Source organism: Schistocerca cancellata, chromosome 3 (genome assembly GCF_023864275.1).
Source record: "Schistocerca cancellata isolate TAMUIC-IGC-003103 chromosome 3, iqSchCanc2.1, whole genome shotgun sequence".
Lineage (NCBI taxonomy): Eukaryota > Metazoa > Arthropoda > Insecta > Orthoptera > Acrididae > Schistocerca > Schistocerca cancellata.
The window spans coordinates 503296398-503317091 of NC_064628.1; the positions used below are offsets into that span (position 1 = coordinate 503296398).

Here is a 20694-nt window from a genome sequence, read left to right on the forward strand (position 1 = left end):
TGACTTCAAGCTTCAGGATATTGTAGTCAAAGTCCAGTGCACAAGAGAAACTTGGGTTTTTACCATTGGCGATTCTAAGACATTTTTAACTCACTATTTTGAGCTTTAAAAAACTGTCTTCATATGCCGATATGTAATGTAATTCATTAAAAGATGTTTCTCATTAATTAAAAAATATCTTTCTTTGGAAATAATTTTGAAACAAATTGTCAAATTAAGAAGTTAATAAGTTACTACAAGGATTCTCTTTCAGAAACAAATGAAGCTTTGGGAACGAAGTGCACGTGCAGATTTATTTTGAAGAATTTGGAAAGATTGCAGGTGAAACAGTGACATCAGCTTGGCTGAGAACTGGGACAAAGGTGGGAGTGGGAGGAGTGAGCAGCAGAGTTAGGTGTACTGCCAACTGTGGGAATTAGTACTGCCCATCTTGACTTCTTATGAAGATTTACCACTTGTAAAATTGAATTGACATAAAAATTGGTCAAATACTAAACTGTATTATGTGTTTGTGAGAGAATGTATTGTCTGGATACGGGCCAGTGGTGTACTTCAACATTTTTTGTGTAACAATGTTGCAACACTCACTGTGAATATGATAGAAACGAAAGGTGGTGAGTCACCTGCTGGTTATATGCAGCCAGTGACAGCAGCGAACGGATGACACGTTTGGAAGCAAGAGAAGGAATATCGTCACATTAAAATCTTCTCTTTTCTCACCTCTTTAATGATCAGGTGAAACTGTTATGCTAGATAGTTATAAAAACAGCGATATCACATGGGAAATGAAGATAAAAATTAATTTAAACAATTCTATTTGTTTATTTCTTCTTGTATTCTCAGAATGTAAGCAGGTAATATAGGTCATAAATGTAGATTAGATATACTTGAGATCAGAAAAACTATTGGTAACTTTGCTTGGTCAGAATAATAATGTTAAAAGTAATATTAACATAAGGAGCCTCTTAGAAAAAGAGGGTAATCTTATCTCTTAAACACCAAATTCATTAGCGGCATTTTTCAACAATTTTGCTTTATGCATGCTTGCAGTGCTTCTAACTTTTTGCACATAGACATACCACCTTCTTTCTATTTTGTCGCTTAACATTTGAGGCAGACACTGGCAATACAGCACTGTACTGGTCCATGTAAACATGTTAATCGAAACCTTGTCAGGGTCAGTGTATGACAGTTGGCGGAATTCAAATTTATCAGTTCTCATAAAATATATTTTGCTGCTCTTACATCTGAAGTATCAAGTACTGTACCTAAAAGAAAGAAAAATAAATATAAATATGATCCAAATGAACTGGAGATTTGGATTGAGGGCTTGCTAGAGATAACAGCCTTTACTGACTTCAGATAATCCTGGACAGCCAACTAAACATTGTCTGATCTTCTTGTGCGATAGATCTATATAAGGTGACAAATTGTGTGTATCTGGAAATTGTCTAAAGCCATCACTTGCACAACAAGACTGTAAACACCGGGAAAAAGTGACAGAGGAATAAGGCACTCTAATGAAAATCTATATTGTGCTGTTCTTTCTCTATCATTACAACAGTGTTTTGAATTATATTTGCCATAGAGGGCACCTACAATATGTACCTTTCAACATATTACATTTTTAATCACATTTTGGAATTTATAAGCCTGGCTGTGTGTGATGCATTCTGTTCTTCATTTCTGTGTGTGTTGGGCTTGCACCACGTGTCGCACTGGACATGGTTTAAAATGAAACTGAAGTGAATAAACAATAAATAAGAAATTAACTACAGTTCATCGTTAGACAGGTGATGACAGCTCCAGTTACACTTAAGACACTTGCTGATACGTTGCAGACATACATGCCTGTTTGTTTTACAATGCGGCAAAGTGACTAGTGCTATGTGCTCAAACGAATTCCCTCATTGGCTGGTTTCCTGCAGTCGCTAGGCAATGAGACAACATTATTAATCTGTCAGTACCAAAGATTTTTCTCCCAGATCATAGAGCATGGAATTTGTTTGGTAGGAGTGGAAACCAAATCCCTGTTAGGCATTCTAATTTTTTTTATATGTGGTTTCCATAAATCTAAGACAAGTGCAAAGTTATATACTTCATAAAGGACACTGCCAATTTCCATCCACTTGTCTCCATTTGGAGCTAGAGCTGTCTAATGATTTTGATAGCTCTCATTTCCGGTTTGGAACGGAATTGTTTATTATTCTGTCCAGTCTAGTCTCTGTGCTTACTTTGGTTGATATTTGTTGCCTGAAAATGTATATAACATTCATTATAGTTTTTGAGAGTGTTAATTGTTTTCATTTGTCATGTTTCTTGCAGTTGAATTTTATTTTCTTCCCTCCGATACTTAGTTGGAATAAATTCTATGGTGCTTTGAAAAAGGTCCTGTTTTGCTTAATATTTCCCATTTTTTTGTGTTTCAGGCTTCTGTGAAAGGAATAAATTCCACCGGGCATGTTGATTCACCGGAGACAATAATAATCCATGGCAAACAGAGTATGGCCTTGAAAAGATCAATTCAAAACATTAAGGAAGAAAGTGAATCTCAGAAAATTACAGCCACAGCTCCCAAGTTTGAAGACACAAAAGATGTTGAAACTTCAGTTTCAGCCAAAGAGTCATCTCGTGAAATGAACACCAGGAAAAGTGTCAGCTTCTCACCAGCACCACAAGTGGTGGCATTTGCAGCTTCAAGACGAATAAGTACACGTAAATCTATGAAAATTCCTAATATCACAGAAGAGAATTGTGGTATGCTTTCGCCAAATGAGTCGAATTTTTTGGAGACACTGCCTAACCGAAAGACTAGTATATTAAAAAAATCATCTTCAGTAGAAACATGCACAGAACTAATGGAAATTGATAATAAGTCTTCTGCAATAACTAATTTGGAAAGTGTTCATAATAGTTCTGTTGTATCAAGTACTCCTGTCAGAGTTTCAGAAAGGCAGAAAGGTAGAACACCTTCACAGTCACCAAGCACTCCCAAGATGAAGGTTACGATGGGAAAATCTTCAAAGTGTGTGTCCGTAACCAACCAGAGTCCAGAAGCATTAAATACAAGCATTATGTCACAGGCAAGCAGTACGTTTGATTTTGACGCTGTCACTACTCCCTGTATATCAGTTGAGAAACTAGTTTCACCCTTAAATACCACCAGTTCAAAAAAACAAATAAACAGCGATTCAGCTAAACGTAATGTAAACATTTCTGCACAAAAAATATTCAAAGATCTTGTAGCAGATAAAGTTATAGACAGCAGTAAATGGCATTACCATGATACGAATGCAGCAGCCAGTGCAACTGATGCCTGCAATTTGACAGGTTCGGAGTCCTTGGCCATGTCATCAAGCAGGAAAAGTGATCGAAGATCAGTGTCATTTCCTGTAAATCGTTACTCCACAAGGAAATCACAAGGTAAAAGAAGTTCTGAAGAGGTGTATGCATCCTCAAACACAACTGCTTCTGACCTCAATCAGCATGATGTGGCCTCACCGTCCAAAAAAAGAAAAGTATCAGTTAACACACAAGAAGAGTCATTTATATCTAAAGATGCAGGTGGCCTTCTTGTAAACAAACTCGAGCAGCTTCCGGGTGTAGCAGTAGCATCATCGCCAAAGCTTGACAGAAATAGTGGAAGGGTTCATAGAATATCTCAGCAGCCAGTGATTGTTGACTCGAATGATATTGAAGATGCCAAGAAAGATTTAAGATCATCTAAGAAATCTTTACCTGATGATGCTTTGTTCAGCAAAGGATATGTTAAACAGCAGTCTCCCTCTGTTAGACAAAGAAAGTCTACAATTAATGATTTAAGGGATGTTACAGGTGCCAGAAGACTATTTGACACTACAAAGAAACAAGGATCTCCTGCAAATGATCTTACTGATGTGAGAGGTGTAAAACAGCTTTTAAAAACTCCAAAGCAGCAGAAACTGCCAAAGAATGATTTGACAGATGTTAGAGGTGTAAAACAGCTGTTGAAAACTCCAAGAACACGGAAATCACCACGAAATGACCTTACTGATGTAAGAGGTGTGAAAAGACTACTCCGGTCTCCATTACATCGTCAGAAATCACCACAGAATGATCTTACAGATGTGAGGGGGGTGAAAAAGCTTTTCAGATCTTCAAAAAAACAAATATCTCCCAAAAATGATCTAACTGATGTAAGAGGTGTGAAAAAATTACTTCAGTCTCCAAGGCAACAGAAATCTCCACAGAATGATCTCACTGATGTGAGAGGTGTGAAAAAATTGCTTCAGTCTCCGAGGCAACAGAAATCTCCACAGAATGATCTCACTGATGTGAGAGGTGTGAAAAAATTGCTTCAGTCTCCAAGGCAACAGAAATCTCCAAAGAATGATCTCACTGATGTGAGAGGTGTGAAAAAATTGCTTCAGTCTCCAAGGCAACAGAAATCTCCAAAGAATGATCTCACTGATATGAGAGGTGTGAAAAGGTTGCTCCAGTCTCCTAGGCAACAGAAATCTCCAAAGAATGATCTCACTGATGTGAGAGGTGTGAAAAGGTTGCTCCAGTCTCCTAGGCAACAGAAATCTCCACAGAATGATCTCACCGATGTGAGAGGTGTGAAAAGGCTACTCCAGTCTCCTAGGCAACAGAAATCTCCGCAAAATGATCTAACTGATGTGGAAGGTGTGAAAAGATTACTTCAATCGCCTAGGCAACAGAAATCTCTGCAGAATGATCTCACTTATGCAGGAGATGTGAAAAGGTTAGTTGAACCTGAGTCTCATAAAAATACTAACCCACCTCGAACTCGCAGGGGTAAAGTGCAAGTTACTGGTGGAGATACTATGGTCTCAGATGAAAAGCAGCAGAAATCTGAAACAACAAACAACTTGGAGCAGAGAGACTTACTTATTATGTCTAGTGCTGGGCAAACATCACCTAATGTTACGAATTTACCTCAGACACGCAGGACTAGAAAACAAGCTGTTGCTAAGGAAATGATTAATAGCAATCTTCAGGCTTCAACTGAGAGTACATCATCACCTAGGACCCTCAGGGGAAAGAAGATTACTGTTACAGCTTCAAAGTCAAGTGAAGAGGTGAAATCTCAATCTGTTGTGGAAACTGACATTTCCATAGAAGTATGTGAACAAAACAACTTGTTTGTTCATCCCACCAAGCTTGCTTCATTAGACGCTGCCTCTTCACCTAGAACTCGCAGGGGCAGAAAACAAATCGTTAATAATAAAAAAGTTGAGGTGGAATTAGAGCAATTTCGTGATGTGTTGCAGAAGCATGAAGAGGATGTTTTAATTAAAACTAGTCAGCTTGTTTCAACTCTCGCTGTTTCTCCACTTAAAACTCGAAGGGGTAAAAAATATATTGAAAAAAGTAAAGAGCAGGATGAAGATCTGAAGTCAGTTTCTCATAGCAGCAAACTTAAACCTGAAGTAGAAACCCACAAATTGACACAAATTCAACAAGAAATGCAGTCTGTTAATGACAGTGAAACTGCTTCACTAAAAATACGTGGTGGTAACAGAGGAGATGTTTCCAAGCAGCAGAGGAACAAAGCTGTAACTTCACTGAGTGGTAATAACAGCGCAGAATCAAGAGAGAGTGACACTTTGTCACCCAAGCCTCAACAGAAAAGAGTAATTTTTGCAGATGTATTGCATGCATCTTCACCAAGGACACGCAAAGCTAAAAAGCAGGTAGTTAATGAGGAATCTGATAAAAAAGGTGGTTTAAAAGCTGGCGACCAGTTGTTGTCAGATGAGTGTGACAAACCAGTGGGTAAGCGTCACCAGAGAAAATTAGTGAATGCAGATAGTGTGGAATGCAGCCCCTCAACTATTTCTGGCCAGTCCAGAACCCGAAAGGGAAGAAAATTTCATACTGCTACTGTGAGTGAGGAGTTGAAATTACCTTTCAAATCTCCAAGCCCCCATAATTATAAAACAGATGGCACAACAGCTATAGCAGAATCGGAACAAAGTAAAGTGAGTGACAGTGTATTCATCGATTCTAATACTATCAGCCCACTGAAACCAAGGAGAGGTAGGAAAGCTGGAACTGTAACAGTTTCTTCCACTGCGAATATGAGAGAGAGAACAGAAATAAATAGGAATCTTGATAAAAACATTGCAACATCTGTTGCTCACACGTTAGACACAGCTCTTGCTGACAACAGCACATGTGAGGTACCTGTCGTGGCTTCCTCAAAGAGAACATTACGTGGAAAAAAAGAAAAGGTTACTCAGGTTGCTGTAACCACTGTACCTTCATCAGATACAAGTAAAACTGAAGAGAGGAACAGTGTAAAAAGTACAAGAGCAGGTAGAAAACGTGCAGTTAATTTAGAGAATGGTTCTCCAGCTGTAAGTATACAAATAGGTTCTAGCAAAGATACAGCTATTATTGACAGTCCTCCACCTAAGAGGTCGCGGAGGGTCAGATTTCGTGGTGACATGGAAGAAGGGAAGCTAAACAGTACACAGACAGAAACAGAATCCACAGACGACAGCATTGAAAAGCGGTTACATGGTCTTACTCACAAAACAAGGCAGACTACAGTCTCTGATGCATCCAAAGTTGTTGATCAACCAGATGAAGCTAGTGAAGAGAGAAGTTCAAGCAGGAGACGCGGGGTGAGGCAGAACAAGAAAGAGACAAATAAAAATGAACTTGAAAATGGGCAAAGTACAGATGAAGCAGAGCAGAGAAGTACACGGAGTAAAAGGAAGCATGTTCGGGAGACTGGTGAAAGATCTCCAAGAAAGAAGAAAAACACACAATCTGATAGGTGAGTGCATGGCAGTAGCAGGTAATATAATTTGTAACCCCAATTACATTATTACCTCTGTGGTGGAATTGTTTTCTTTTTTTAAATAATAAAGCGTTGTATATCGTTAATGTCTTCAGAATTAAACAATTTGTCATGTGGCACCACCTCTTTAAATTGAAAACGCAGTCATATGTTAACAGAAACTAGGGTAAACCACACATTTATTGGCACTTTAAGATGATGTTTGCAGGATAAATTATATATCCTCAACACTTACCTTGCTTGAAGTATAATTCTAACACAAATCATTCTAGAATCTAAAGTAACATTATACGACAACTACAAAAGCTTTATAATTTTTTCCATGTGAAATAAGTTACTTAAAAATATGTAAAATTTTACCAGTTATTGTCACAATTTTCCAGTAGTTGGCATCCACATTATACCAGTTATTGTCTTCGCCCAATTTATATCGATCTTAATTATTATTATTATTATTATTATTATTATTATTATTATTATTATTATTACTACTACTACTCGCAACTAGCTATCATAAGCTGTTCCTAATAGTTGATGCTGCATTTGAAGGTAAAAATTAAGAATCAGTTTAATAATTCAGTAACATCACATAACACTCTCTACAAATATAACTATGAATTACAGAAACACCAAATTGAGGTTATTCTCAGTCCTTTTCTTTGTGAGAGTGCTATTTCTGAAGAACTGCTCTGCATAGGCCTTTGTGTGATGCAAACAGTAAGAATTTATTCTACTGATTCAGAGAAATCACTTTCATCATCAAAATAATCAGTATTGACACTATCGTGTAACAATTATGGCATTAAAAAGTCTTCATTTGAATCATCTGGGATGTGCATTTGATGCCCACTGGGGATACGTGTGGAGTGGAAAAGATTTTTTACAGCTATTACATTCATAGCCCTTCTTGGAAGAAACACTTCTCGTACATTTGAAGCAAATTCCACGAAACGCTTTTATTCTTCATGCAAACACTTGTAGAAGTTGGAGTGTTCTCAATCTCTGAATGCTTAGCTTGGGATGTCAGCTCTGTCTGAATGTTGGTATGTCTCTTTATGTTCTTCTTTTTCTTAATTTGTTCAGTAGCTTGCTTTTACATTCTTCTCTTTTCTGCTTTCGTTTTTCTCTCTGTTTCATGGCGTCCTTTATTTTTACCATTTCCTTGTGCAGTTCATTCCACTTTCTTGAGGTTAAAACCAACGGAACTCGTTCCACTTGATGCTTTCCATTCCTTTTTGGTGTTTCTGGCCACAGAAGTACTTTGTTTATACATTTGGTTGGTGTTTTATTTAGTATAGGTGTAGACCTGTCTCTTGTCATCTCTTCATGATGAACTCTGCCTAGCTTCTTCACTCGCAGCATGTTGTGGATTTGAAAAGTTCAGATTATCATCAGAAAGGGACACGATGGCATCTGGTGTGATTTCAGTAACTTCCTGTTCCTGTTGGTTTTCATTTTGATATCATTCCCATAGCCGATATAGAAGAAAGAAATCTTCTCAGCGAGCATTTTTTTATCGCCTTCTGCATAGTCTCAAATCATTTATTTTCTCTTTTCCAACAACTTGAACAATAGTGTTGTATGGAAGAGGCAGGATTTCTGATTTTCTACTATTGCTGCGAATATTATTGTGGTTAGAAACATTCCTACCCAAGCACTTTGAGAAATTAGTATTATTGGGGTTTCAGTGGTACAAACTGGTAGCTTTAAAACCATTTTTAATTGTGTTTTCAAGGTTCATTTTCTCAAGTATTTCTTTAAAGATTGATGCAAAGTTCTCTTTAGTTATAGCTTTTTCACCGTTGTTTGTTTGCCATGTGAATGCAGCATTCTTCGATTGATTTTTGAGAAGTCTGATGGCAGCAATTTCAGCAGGCTGTAATATTTGTGTAGAATTGGGATACGAAGATGACAGAATAATTTTAAGCTCTTCACACAGCTTGCTCAAGTGGTAGGTTAAATGGGTTTTATACCCATCAGCAAACAAAATTACTGGTCGTTGGATGTTATTTTCTTGGAGGTATGGATGAAAAAGTTAGCTGAGAATTCGAAGAAAACTTCAGATTTCATCCATCCATTGTTGCTTCTCCTGATGCTCCATTTTTCAGGAACCTTGCTGATAACATTGGTAGGAATTCTCTGATAAGGGTAAATTATCATTGGAGGGCACATCTTTCCATCTGGTGATAATGTGCACATGATAGTGAGAGTAGCTTTGGCTGGACCTTTCTCTACTTCATAGACATTTTTACAGCCGGTACATGCAAGTACAATATCTTCGGGCATAAAATTAGTTTCATTGCCATTGGAAACACGGCTCAGGCATGACAGTACATCATATATATTTTCATCCTTAAGGAGGTCTTCTGTGGACATAAACTATCCTCTCATGTCGTGTTCACTAACACAAGCACTTGCGGCAGTTACACCCTCAGGCGTTCTTTCAGAAACTTCTGGATGCTGTTTTAAAATGACAATACCATTTGTCACCAGGGTCCTTAAAAGGATTAGGAAATTTATTGTTATGAAGAAATACTCGCACACTTGCCCGACTATCTTGGTTTCGCCACGGGAATCCCTTCCGAGCACATAGGAAGATCCACCAGAAAAGATGGATGAGAGTATTGCCAGAAATAATGAATTAACTTGAAAATTGTTGACGAGTCAAGCTACAGGGGTGTCAATACTCCCAGAATAAGGGTGCTTTCCTCCAGCCGACAAACCAACAACTAACTCCCTCTCCTACAGACCAATATCACTACTAGACGTCATAGGGAAGACATATGAACACATCCTCAAAGACAGACTACAAAAATATGCAGACAGAAAGCAACTACTCCCTCTCCTACAATTTGGATTTCAAAAGCACCACTCCACCTCCGACCCTCTCCTCAAACTTACCAGTGACATCACCAAAGGATTCAATAGATCCCATTGCACACTAGCCATATTTTTAGACATAGAACGCGCCTTCGACCGATTATGGCACAACGGACTGCTTTACAAGCTAATTAAACTGGGCATCCCACCCAAACTAGTGCGCCTCACACGCATCCAGATCACCGGAAGGATCTCCAGAGTCCATGCAAACGACGCAGCATCAGAACCATTCACCCCAGAGGCAGGCGTCCCACAAGGAGCTATACTATCTCCGCTACTGTACGTGCTGTACACGCATGACGTACCGACCCCAAGAGACGCCAGCAAAAAGTTGGCGCTATATGCGGACGACACCGCCTACTGGTGCACAGGTCTCAGGACAGACACCATACAACGAAAAGCCACAATATACTTGACCAAACTCGAAGATTGGATGACAAAATGGAGGATAAACCAAACCCCACAAAAACACACAGTGCTATTCCAGCACCGAAACCTGACTCAAAAACGACAACAAAAACGCACCGACATCACCCTCAGACTCTGGAACCAACCCCTACAACTCACAGGCTCTGCAAGATATCTCGGGTTATTCCTTGACAAACACTTAAACTATAAGACTCATCTTCAGCATCTACTAAACAAAACAAGACGAAGACAAAACCTCATCAGACAAGTCCAAGGCCGACTGTCTGGATGTTTCACCAGGACAGCCATACACGCGTACAAAACATACATCAGACCCATTTACGAATACGCATAGCAAAAAAAAACTATACGCAACAGAGCGACGACTATTGCGCAGCATCACAAAACTACCTCCTTGCACCCTAAGCAATGAAGTATACGAGATCACGGACATGACACCACTCCAGACAAGGCTCGCCAAACTCGGAGCAAGATATGGATCCCATATCCTCCACAAAAGACCAGACATGGAAGACATACTGACAAACAAACCACCAACGACACGACGACCAAAATTTAAATACATGTATCCAGCACGTACAGTAGTTCAAAACGCCTCCAAAATATTCCCTAGCACCAACAATGACACACCTGACTCATCCTGAAACAACCCCACCTCACATAGACGAAAAACCATAACATAAGCCCATGACATAAAGTATAACGCACCAAAGCCCATATCCAAAACACCGCAACGGCTCCACACTGCACAAAACGCACAAGTATCACAGAAAAACACAACATCAACACACACGAAACATGACAATTGAGAACAAAAACATTCATATACTAAGGAAAATATTGTAATACCCAACTCAGAGTACTGTAGTAGCAGGAAATGAGAACCTGTAACGTAGAAGTAAGTGAAAACACAAAAGTACGAATACCACAACACACAACACTCCTGCACAAGATGGGGGGGGGGGGGGGGGAGACAACAATGTAAACCATTACTCAATGATACATCCCTTACCTATTTTTACTTATATTTCAATTATTTTAATTCGTAATGTTATCAATCACTTATTTATATGTTAATGAGCCAAAAAACACTATTATGTATAGCATGTATTCAAAAATATAAGTTATGTACAATAAGTAAAATAAAGTGCCCTTCATGGGCACTGAGATAAGCCTTAAAACAGCCTTCTCCCCTCAGGAGAACGAATGAAACTTGCTAAAAAAATGAAAAAAATAAATTAACTCTGTACTCAGGATAGGCACTAGCCCATGGGATGTTTTGGTATATTTATTACTCTTGATCTGGAAATCCCATACATTCTGGACACTGCTTTGACTGAGATGTCTTACTTTTCATCTTGGAGTGCTTTCTGAATGCTTTCTTCACTGTACGAATCTTTTCACCTAGGACCCTTATTTCATTCAGTTTACTTATGTAATGAAGAAAAAGATGCAAAAAAAATGTTAAAATCATTGCCCATTATTGGTTAATAATTTTCCAGTTACTGGCACAATTTTCTAGTTGTTGGCACTGTGCCATTTACTGGTTACAGCTATCATTTGAAGTTTCTGTTTATACAGGTACATTTATTCCCCATTTTTATCAAGATTAAAATGAATTTCACTCTGAAAGCTAATCAGTGCAAAATGCCAGTTGCTGGCACCTGGTGTCAATTATTGAGAGTTACAGGCTTTGCAAAATCCAGTTATTGGCACAGCTTTAACTTCTACACTTCTGAAGTTAGAATGTTTGAATTTATTCCAGTAACCCCACATTGATGGAAATTGATGACCATGGTATCATAATTTTGAAATAAGAGATGTTCACACAGTTACAGCCCTTAATATACGGCAATATTTCCAAACTTCTTCTTAGAAAACCCTTTCTAGTACAGGGAAAATTCTAATAACCTTCATAGAAATGTCCTTGGAGAGAAAGCCACAAGATGATGACCATAAGAGAATGAAAATTACCTTAGAAGTGAAACATAAGATCATTGAAAAATGCAAATGCGATGTGAGTGTTGCTGATTTAGCACACATGTGCAATCGGTCTACATAAACTATTAACACTATACCCAAGAACAAGGACAAGATAAGGAGGTAGATGCTTCAAAGGGAGTGACAAGAGTATCTAAACAGTGGTTTTATATTCTGGACGATGTCGAAAGTTTGCTCCTTGTATGGACAAATAAAAGCACTTGCAAGGTGACACTATTAACAAGAACATCATTTGGGAGAAGGTGAGAATAAGTTTTGCCGACCTTGTTACAAAGACACCAGAATCAACAGCAGCCGAAGAAGTGTTTAAGGGAAGCTGTGGGTGGTTCAAGAAGTTCAGAAAAACTGGTATCCTCAGCATTGTGAGGTACAGCAAAGCAACAAAAAATTTAAGATTCAAAGTATTGGCAATCGCTGGCCAGTGCTTTCTCCCAGCTTAAGGGCGGCATACTAATCCCACAGTGTATAAACTAGGGATCTTTTGAGGGGGACCATGAATCGATCCAATTTTGCACTTGTTCATATGACTGCAAGTGCTAGTCAGCTAGGTCGTGTCATAGATTGAGAAAGGTGGCAGTCAGAGGGAGGAATATCCAGAGAGTACAGCAGGTGGGGTAGAACTTCCCATTTCCAACGTTTCCAAGTATGTTTTGATGGGATTTTCGATATGGGGCTATGCACTATCATGCTGCAAAATCATCTTTTCATGTCTATCACTATATTGTGGTTGTTTGTCTTTCAGTGCTCGGCTCAAACACATCAATTGCTTTCGATAACGATCTCCTGTGATTGCTCCTGTCAGTTGCAGTAGCATAGAAAGCTTCCTCTCTTTCACAACCATGCCGATCTTAAATGTCAAAATAGCCGTTCTTGAAGAATGGAAACCATTTTCTGCAAAGTTCTGTCACTAACAGGTGTCTCATCTTAGGTCTTACCCAGCTTCTTAGGAGCCTCAGCCACAGATTTCTTCATATCAAAGCAGAAAATTAAAGCCTCCCGCAGATGACTAGAATTGGGCTTGTAAGTTGACATATTCAGTCGAGAATAACTTTAAGATGCAATCAAAAATCAACTAATATTTTGTTTGCATTATGTTGTCAAATGCCTAAACTTACTGTATGACACTTATGACCTATGACTTGTACCACTATTTTCCACTAATGCCATCTACTGCAAAACGGCGGAAGCAGTCTCAAATAAATTTGTAGACAAAATAAATTTATCGAGATCCAATTTCTGCCTCTAAACACTACTCATTTATTCTCAAGCATTACTTTGAGTTGACTGAAGCTACCAATCTCTCTTGGAGAGTTTTGTAAATATCACTTAAGTGTCTTTGTCTGCATTAAAATGTTTGCAAAGGCAAGGGAAAGGGTTAACAAGAGAACTCTCACTTCCGCATGGAAGATGCTTTGGCTGGAGTGAGTTGTCAAATGTGACTATGAGGCATTTGAGTCAGCACTTGCGGAGCCTGTAGGACATTGTGTGTCTTTGGCCAAGAGCACGGGACTGAGAGATAACAATATCGATGAGCTTGTAGAAGATCTCAGCCAAGAAATGATCACAGAAGAACTTACGGAGTTGCAGTATGTCTCACAGCAGGATGTTGTGGAGAGAAGTTCTGAGGAGGAGACAGTAACAGCAAAACAGGAATCTTCTGGCTCAATAATAAAAATGCTGAAAGCATGGGTCTCTGTTGCTTCGTTCATTGAAAATAATCATCCCAATAAAACAGTGGTGACGCATGCAACAAATTCATATAACTATACTGCTGTGTTGCTTTTTTGTCAAGTGTTGAAGCATCGGTAGAAACAAGTAACTATAAGTAGCTCCCTAGTAAGAAAGAGTTACTTACGTATCGTGAATAATAAAGTACATAATACTGTATATATAATTTTCTTTGAATAAATGGCATCAATAAGAGAAAACGTTTAGGGCTTTTTTGCATGGAATGCATTATTGTATGTTACAGTAATTTATATTGGATAAATTGTTTCACTTAACGAGTATTTTGCACTAAGAGTGAGAGTCCGGAATGGCATGCGCTTGCTATGCGAGGTTCCACTGTAAATGGTATTTAAGGATCTTAAAAGTTATTAGTTTTGATAGTTGGTGTGAAATAAATGCATAAGGTAATTGGTATCAAATTAATGACTAAATTATTAATTTTGAAATTCATCATTATTTTATTGCAAGTTTAAGTTGAAGGATATTAATTAATGAACTACATTGATCTATCTCAGCAGTTGATAGTAGGTATGTGCCTAAATTCAGTGATACAGGTTTCGTGCTGTCAGACATATTGCGACTTATGTAATTAATTAATTGATTGATTAATAATTTAAGAACATCTCATAAATCATTTGGCAGTAATTGTTGAGTGCGTGGTGTTTTCGGTCGTAAGATATTTGATTTATTACAGTGACAACATTGGTTATTTTTTGTATGTGTGGATGTTAAAATTCGTATTTTTAAAAGAAATTTCACAGTACTGACATGTACGCATGTTGTGTTGCAGATTATTGGATGTCTCTTCAGAACCCAGAGTTGTCTCACCTAGAGCAACAAGACAACGTAGAAATCGTCGCACGTGACCTTTTGGCCTTCTGTTCCAAGTACAAATATAAATGAGTGACCTAACCTCTATGGTGGTTTTTTTAAATTGTCAATTCAGATTATATTTTAAATATGACAATAGGTTTATTTCTGTGTAACAGGTGTAGTTGTAACTGTACATAAATTAGTAGGTTGTAGCTAGTATTGTGGAATTTTTGTTTTAATAATAAGACCTAGACCATTTGGTATTATTTTTACTTCCCATGATTATTGTACTCTTGTAATGACTGTCGTGTGTAATTAACCCTCAATAGTCATCCATTTTAAGTATTAGTCGAGGCTAAATACCTCGAGCGTACTTCAGCTGACTTTAAATTTTATTTGAAAAGTTATTGGATTTGAATATAATTTTAAGTGTTAAAGACCTCACCCGAAACATATATTTCTTTAGTGTGTTGAAGTTTGAACTGAACGGAGACTACATGTTTTGAATGTATGCAAGCTAGAGAGAAGATACCCACCAATACAGCTAATATTTTGTCATGGAATATAGCCTTTTCCAAACTAAATATTGTATAGTAGTTCTTAAATTGTAATAAGTTTTTTAATATTACTTTAATGTATAAGAACCAGAGATGATTTAGAGAATTGTAATATTTTAAAGTGAAATAAGAACTTCCATTTTCACTTATTTTTAAAAACACTGTAGCTGTTTCTTCTTCTTAATCATATTCTCTCATTGTTAATAGGCACTGTCTTGGAGATGTAATTCAAACTGACTGTTCTGTTATTGTCACCCGTCCTACAAGCACACCATTGTAGAATTCAAAAGTAGTATTTCAGTTTTACTCACAATTTCTTCTATAATGTAGAGCATTGTATAAAAGACCTAATTGTCTTTCCACTTTGGTTTATTCACATTTTGTAATGACTGTAGTCATGTGTAAACTAATTGTTATTAATTTTTATTTCCTCCATGTTTCCAAATTTGTCTGTTTAGAATTGTGTGTTAACTTTGCTACTTTTGGTGGCAGATATTTTAACTATTACAGTTAGCATATGCTATGCTACGTGTCCAGCCCCTATTCCCATGTTTCTGTTTCATCTACCTTCACTGGTTCATTATTATACATAACAAATATTTAAGCCAAATTTGGCTTCTTGGAAGAGGTTTTGCCATTCTTGGGAAATGTAAACGCTTCAGTCAACCAGAGATATTAGATCATCACTTATAAAGGGAACATATTAATTGAAGATTGAGCAGAGTATTGCATACCATTTTCATATTACATGCAGTGTTTCTAGAAATGTGGATGGGTGAGAAGATCCTTGCACACACCACACCACGCAATTTAAAACTGTACTTCATTGAAGTAAGTACTTAAGTTTGATGTTGGGTATATCACACAGTCTTGTATGGTGCAATGTCTTTTTATATAACAACATTGTAATGTATTGGTTTTGTATCTCCAGCATAAATCAGTGTTAATGAATTAATGATGCACTACTTCAAAGAATTTAAAAGTAGTTGTATGTTTTCATATAGCGTTGTTAAATTTAAAAATCCAAAAGGGTGTAAATATTGTAGGTATTTATTGCCACAGTGAGACATTAGTTTCACTATCATTTTAAAGTAAAGTGCAGACATTTTGTGTTTATGTGGAAATAGGTGCAAGGAATTTTATGAGAAAATTTGAAATACAATAACTTGGTTGTTTGCACAGTTATTTACATGAAGGGATCGGAGAGATATAGTGTTAAGCCAGGTGTAACTAGTTTTGATATACAGCAACAGTCCATGTTCCGTGGACAGCTATAAATGTTCAGTACAAAGTAGAAATCTTCTTGGTTTTGTACATAATAGTTTATTACCTCGCCAGGTGTGTAGTAAAATACTCGACTCTTTATGCATTGTAATTATATTGAATCATTTTACTTAAGATGTCATCAGTAGTGGCTTATTACTTTATCTCCCAGAAAAGAATGTAGAATGCAAAATATGAATTTGTTAGGAATTATTTTGAACTACACTAAAAACAGTGACCAGTGTATATAATTTTTACATATTTATATATGTGCAAAGGTCATTCAGATTAATAAATTATTTTAGTGACTTAGCTACATCAAGAGAGTTCCTCTAACTCATAATTGTTCACATTATTTCCAATAGATGACTGAAAGAAGTGTTAGTTTGCTGCAGATATGTACGCCATGAGAGATGGTACACCATAATTTTTTTCCTGCATAATCAGAAGTGGCTTTCTATATTTTACTGGCAGCTGAAATGGATATGGTTCAGCAAGCCTTCATTTCTTTTCCTCATAATATGGATATCCACTGATGCAAGGGCTCCTTTGTCAGAATAGCAGTGCTCCACACTTTGGTTGAATAGCTTCACTGAAATGAATGAGCTCTACGAATGTAAGGGGTGTTTAGAGATTGCCTTAAGATTATCCGACATCCAGACGTCTTAGATTTGGCACTTTGGTCAGAATGAAATTTTTTTATTGTATTTTACTACCACAACTTCATTGCAGACACAATCACAATTGCAAAGGAGTCTAGTGTGACCTGCCACAGGACAGTAATGCTGGGCAGATTTAAATCTTTTGGTAACAACGAGAGAGAGAGACTTCCAAAGCACAAAAGGCCAAATTCTTTCTCTATTCCTTTCTGTTACCTGATTATGTGGAAATGTTTTGTTAGAGGATTAGTTAACTTCAAATATTTTATCAAGCAGCTCCAAACTTCATCTGAATCCGTTCATCTTTCTCACTCCATAGAAATACATCTCTTTCTGATCCACAGTTGTGGATACTGCAATCTCTCCATACTTTAATCTTGTCAAATGCTAGATCAACTGTTTGGATGTGGGGAACATTTATTGTTTAACTGTAAAACCCATCGTAATTTACACATTACATTCTTCAATCTTCTTGCCTGTTCTGTAACCCAAGAACCCTTGAGAAAGCTTCCTTGCAAATCATGCCTTTCATTCCATATATCTTCATGTTATTTAAAAATGTAAGAACTGAAGATTACACTTTGTGGGTAATCCTTTTTGGAATAGCTATGAAAGAAAGATAAAATAGAATGAAATAAAATTACTCATAAGATACTAGTAAATTTTTCTTTATAAAACAAACTTTCACATTTGATGCCATATTTATGAAATTTGTCAGGTAAGTATTCTGGACGTTAAAATTTTCTGTATCCAAAAAAGAATAAAAAAATATTTCCTTCTTTCCCATGTAGTACTTGGTCCAGCAGGTACATGAACTTTCCAAAGAGGTTCCATGGACAGTCTTATTTTGAAAACCCACACCACTGACCAATTTGAGATTTGACTGCCCCCCTTAAAAAAAAATACTTCAGTGTTTAGCTTTTCCTGAATATTTAGGTTTGTGACATGATTCTTTGTTCACAGTCCTTATTCCATGCTGTAAAAAGAACAAAAAGAGTCTCAGAACTTGGTTGAGATAGTTGTAAGGCACACACAATACTGCTAAAATGGCATTCATGAAAAATATTTGTGTTGTTAAAACTATATTATTACAGCATTAAGTAGTCTTTGAAGTATGCCCATAAAATTTTCCCACTACCACAAAAATGCATTCAAATGTGTGAACAACATTAGAGCAAAGTCACTAAACAATGATTACCAGTAAATACAGAAATGTTATCTGAGCTGGAACTGTAGCTCAATGGATGCCAGGATTCATCACTGTCAGTATCAAAATGACCACATTAGTTTCCACTACTCTCATTGGCAACTATTCGTTAAATATGTGAACAAGGTTCAGATGCTCCTGAGCTAGCTGCCATTTTGCTGTGATATGTCTGTCTTCTAAAAATACCACCAGATGGCAAAGTACAAAACTTCACTGCCATTTCCTGCCATCTGTTGCTAAAAGACTGAGCTTTTTTGACAAGAGATGAGGGTATTTTTAAAAATGTCATAACATGAAAACTCAATTTCGAAAAAATTGTGGCTTAAGACAGTCTCTTTGATCCCTTCGTATTTTTGATTGGTGTGTCTACTAGTAATGTGTAGTGCAATCTCAAAATGCTCACAAATTGTGTAAATAAAAAATTTTAATAGTTATTTTATTCATTAAAATTTGTCTTGTTAAGATGTGTGTACAATATCATGGCACCCTGTTTTATTTACATGAACATAAATTTTATTAAATAATCTCAAGTCATTAATAGCAACATGTTCCATCTGTTCAATAACTGGCAGAGCAGATAAGCATGTTACCAAATCAAGAATTCATTGGTTAACACATTTGATCATTCTGCAGTTGGTCTATAGACAGTGATATTGCAGTAGCTGTAGAAATGTACATTTTGCGGGGTTACATTGATAGCATGTTACTAGTATTCTAACAAAGGCTTCCTTAGAAAATACTATGTAGTCTTAAAAATTTTTAAGAGCTGAAGTCAGTCTAACAAAATCTTAATGTGTGTGTTCTGTACGTACATAATACTGACATTCCTAGCCAGAACCTAGTCTCGCATACTGTTCCTGCGTTGTTGCTTGGCTCATGTAATCCCCCACAATGGTCTTACCATCAAATTGCCTATCTCCAGCTGCCATCCCTCCTTCCGTAATGACCTCCACCTGTTCAGATTGTGCCAATCCTTAGCCCTCAACAACAGTCCTGCAGTACCATATCATCCAAGCCCAAACCTCCTTGCAGTACCTTCTCTCCATCCAAAAAATTCTACTGCTATGCAATCCCAAATTCCTGGAACCCATAACACACATCGAAACTCTTGCCCTCCAGGAACTAGAGTAACATACACACCACCACCTCAAAAAGCTCTCCACCCTGCTTCCTATTCCCACCTTGGAGTACTGCTGTCTGCCCCCTCTACAACCACCTCCAAACCTCCCCCACATCCCTTCATAGCCAACAAACCATTTCCCAATGCATCTCACTGCCCTTTAGTGAATTGTGAATATTCTTTTTAAGTAGCCAGCTTGTGCACTTCCCCATATATCAACTGAATATGACAAATGTGGGAAGACAAGTACCTAATACATTGATCTGAGGACTTTATCATCTACACACAGTCTTAGCTGTTTTATGAATGATGATCTGTTTGTTTATCTTTTTACACAGTGCATCTATGTGGTCACCCCATGCCAAATGTTTGTCTATTATAGTTCCTAGAAAGTTTGTGCTGGTTACTTCTTTAATAGTCTTCATATTACAATTTTCACTATGCTTGGTCTGAAATACTACATTCATTGTTTTAGCGTGATTCATAAACAGGTTGTTTTGTGTTAAATATTTATTTGCTTCCTTGTCAAGCTCCTCCTTTGTGTTGGCTGTGCAAATGATTGTTGTGTCATCAGCATACATTACACGTTTCTGATTTATATAGCTAAGGAAGTCATTTACATAGAGTATAAATAGTATTGGCCCAAGCCATGACCCTTGCGGCACACCGTGTTTAACTGTTTGCAATTCTGATCTGTAGTTAGTTATATTTCCTCCACTAGTATGGCTGATTTCCGTACATTGTTCCCTATTTGTAATGTATGATTTAAGTATGTCATTGCATTTTCCTCTAATTCCATACTGATATAATTTCATCATTAAATTTGAGTGGTTCACACAATCAAATGCCGTAGATAGGTCCATAAAAATCCCACAAGTCTTTTGTTGCCTGTCAAGCAGATTAAGAATGAGCTCAATTATATCTGTTGATACTGTGTTTGTTGACTCCAAGTTCACTTGGAGTGGCATTAGGAAATAGTTTTTGAATTAATCTGAACACTGCACTTCCTACCGTGGATAATAGATAGGGAAGTTTGACAGTACCAGCAACATTGTGGGCAAGTAAATGTGCCTCAAACTGTTGTAACCACTCAAACCATTCTTCTTATTGTTAACAAAATTGTCAAAAAGGTGGTATAGTGGACGTAGTAGGCGGTGCTTGTTCTGTAGGGCGCGCAGTGTTAGCAAGTAGCTGCTGCACCGTATTGAGCAGTGTAGAAGTCTGTT

At 37.3% G+C, this 20694-nt stretch overlaps 1 protein-coding gene and 1 long non-coding RNA gene across 2 annotated transcripts in view; both read left to right on the plus strand.

Annotated features, from left to right (window-relative positions):
* LOC126176380 (proliferation marker protein Ki-67-like) overlaps positions 1-6467 on the plus strand; it is a gene marked incomplete at its 3' end in the record, with an annotated part of 79691 nt that extends 73224 nt beyond the window's left edge. The window contains exon 9 of the mRNA XM_049923537.1: positions 2430-6467. Within this exon, the coding sequence (XP_049779494.1) occupies positions 2430-6467 (4038 nt within the window). The remainder of the gene's footprint in view (positions 1-2429) is intronic.
* A 4-nt stretch (positions 6468-6471) lies between these two features.
* Positions 6472-18647, plus strand: LOC126175281 (uncharacterized). The gene is made up of 3 exons (XR_007535548.1): positions 6472-6787; positions 14640-17928; positions 18157-18647. It is a non-coding gene; the product is annotated as an uncharacterized LOC126175281 (long non-coding RNA).
* The last annotated feature ends 2047 nt before the right edge of the window (positions 18648-20694 follow it).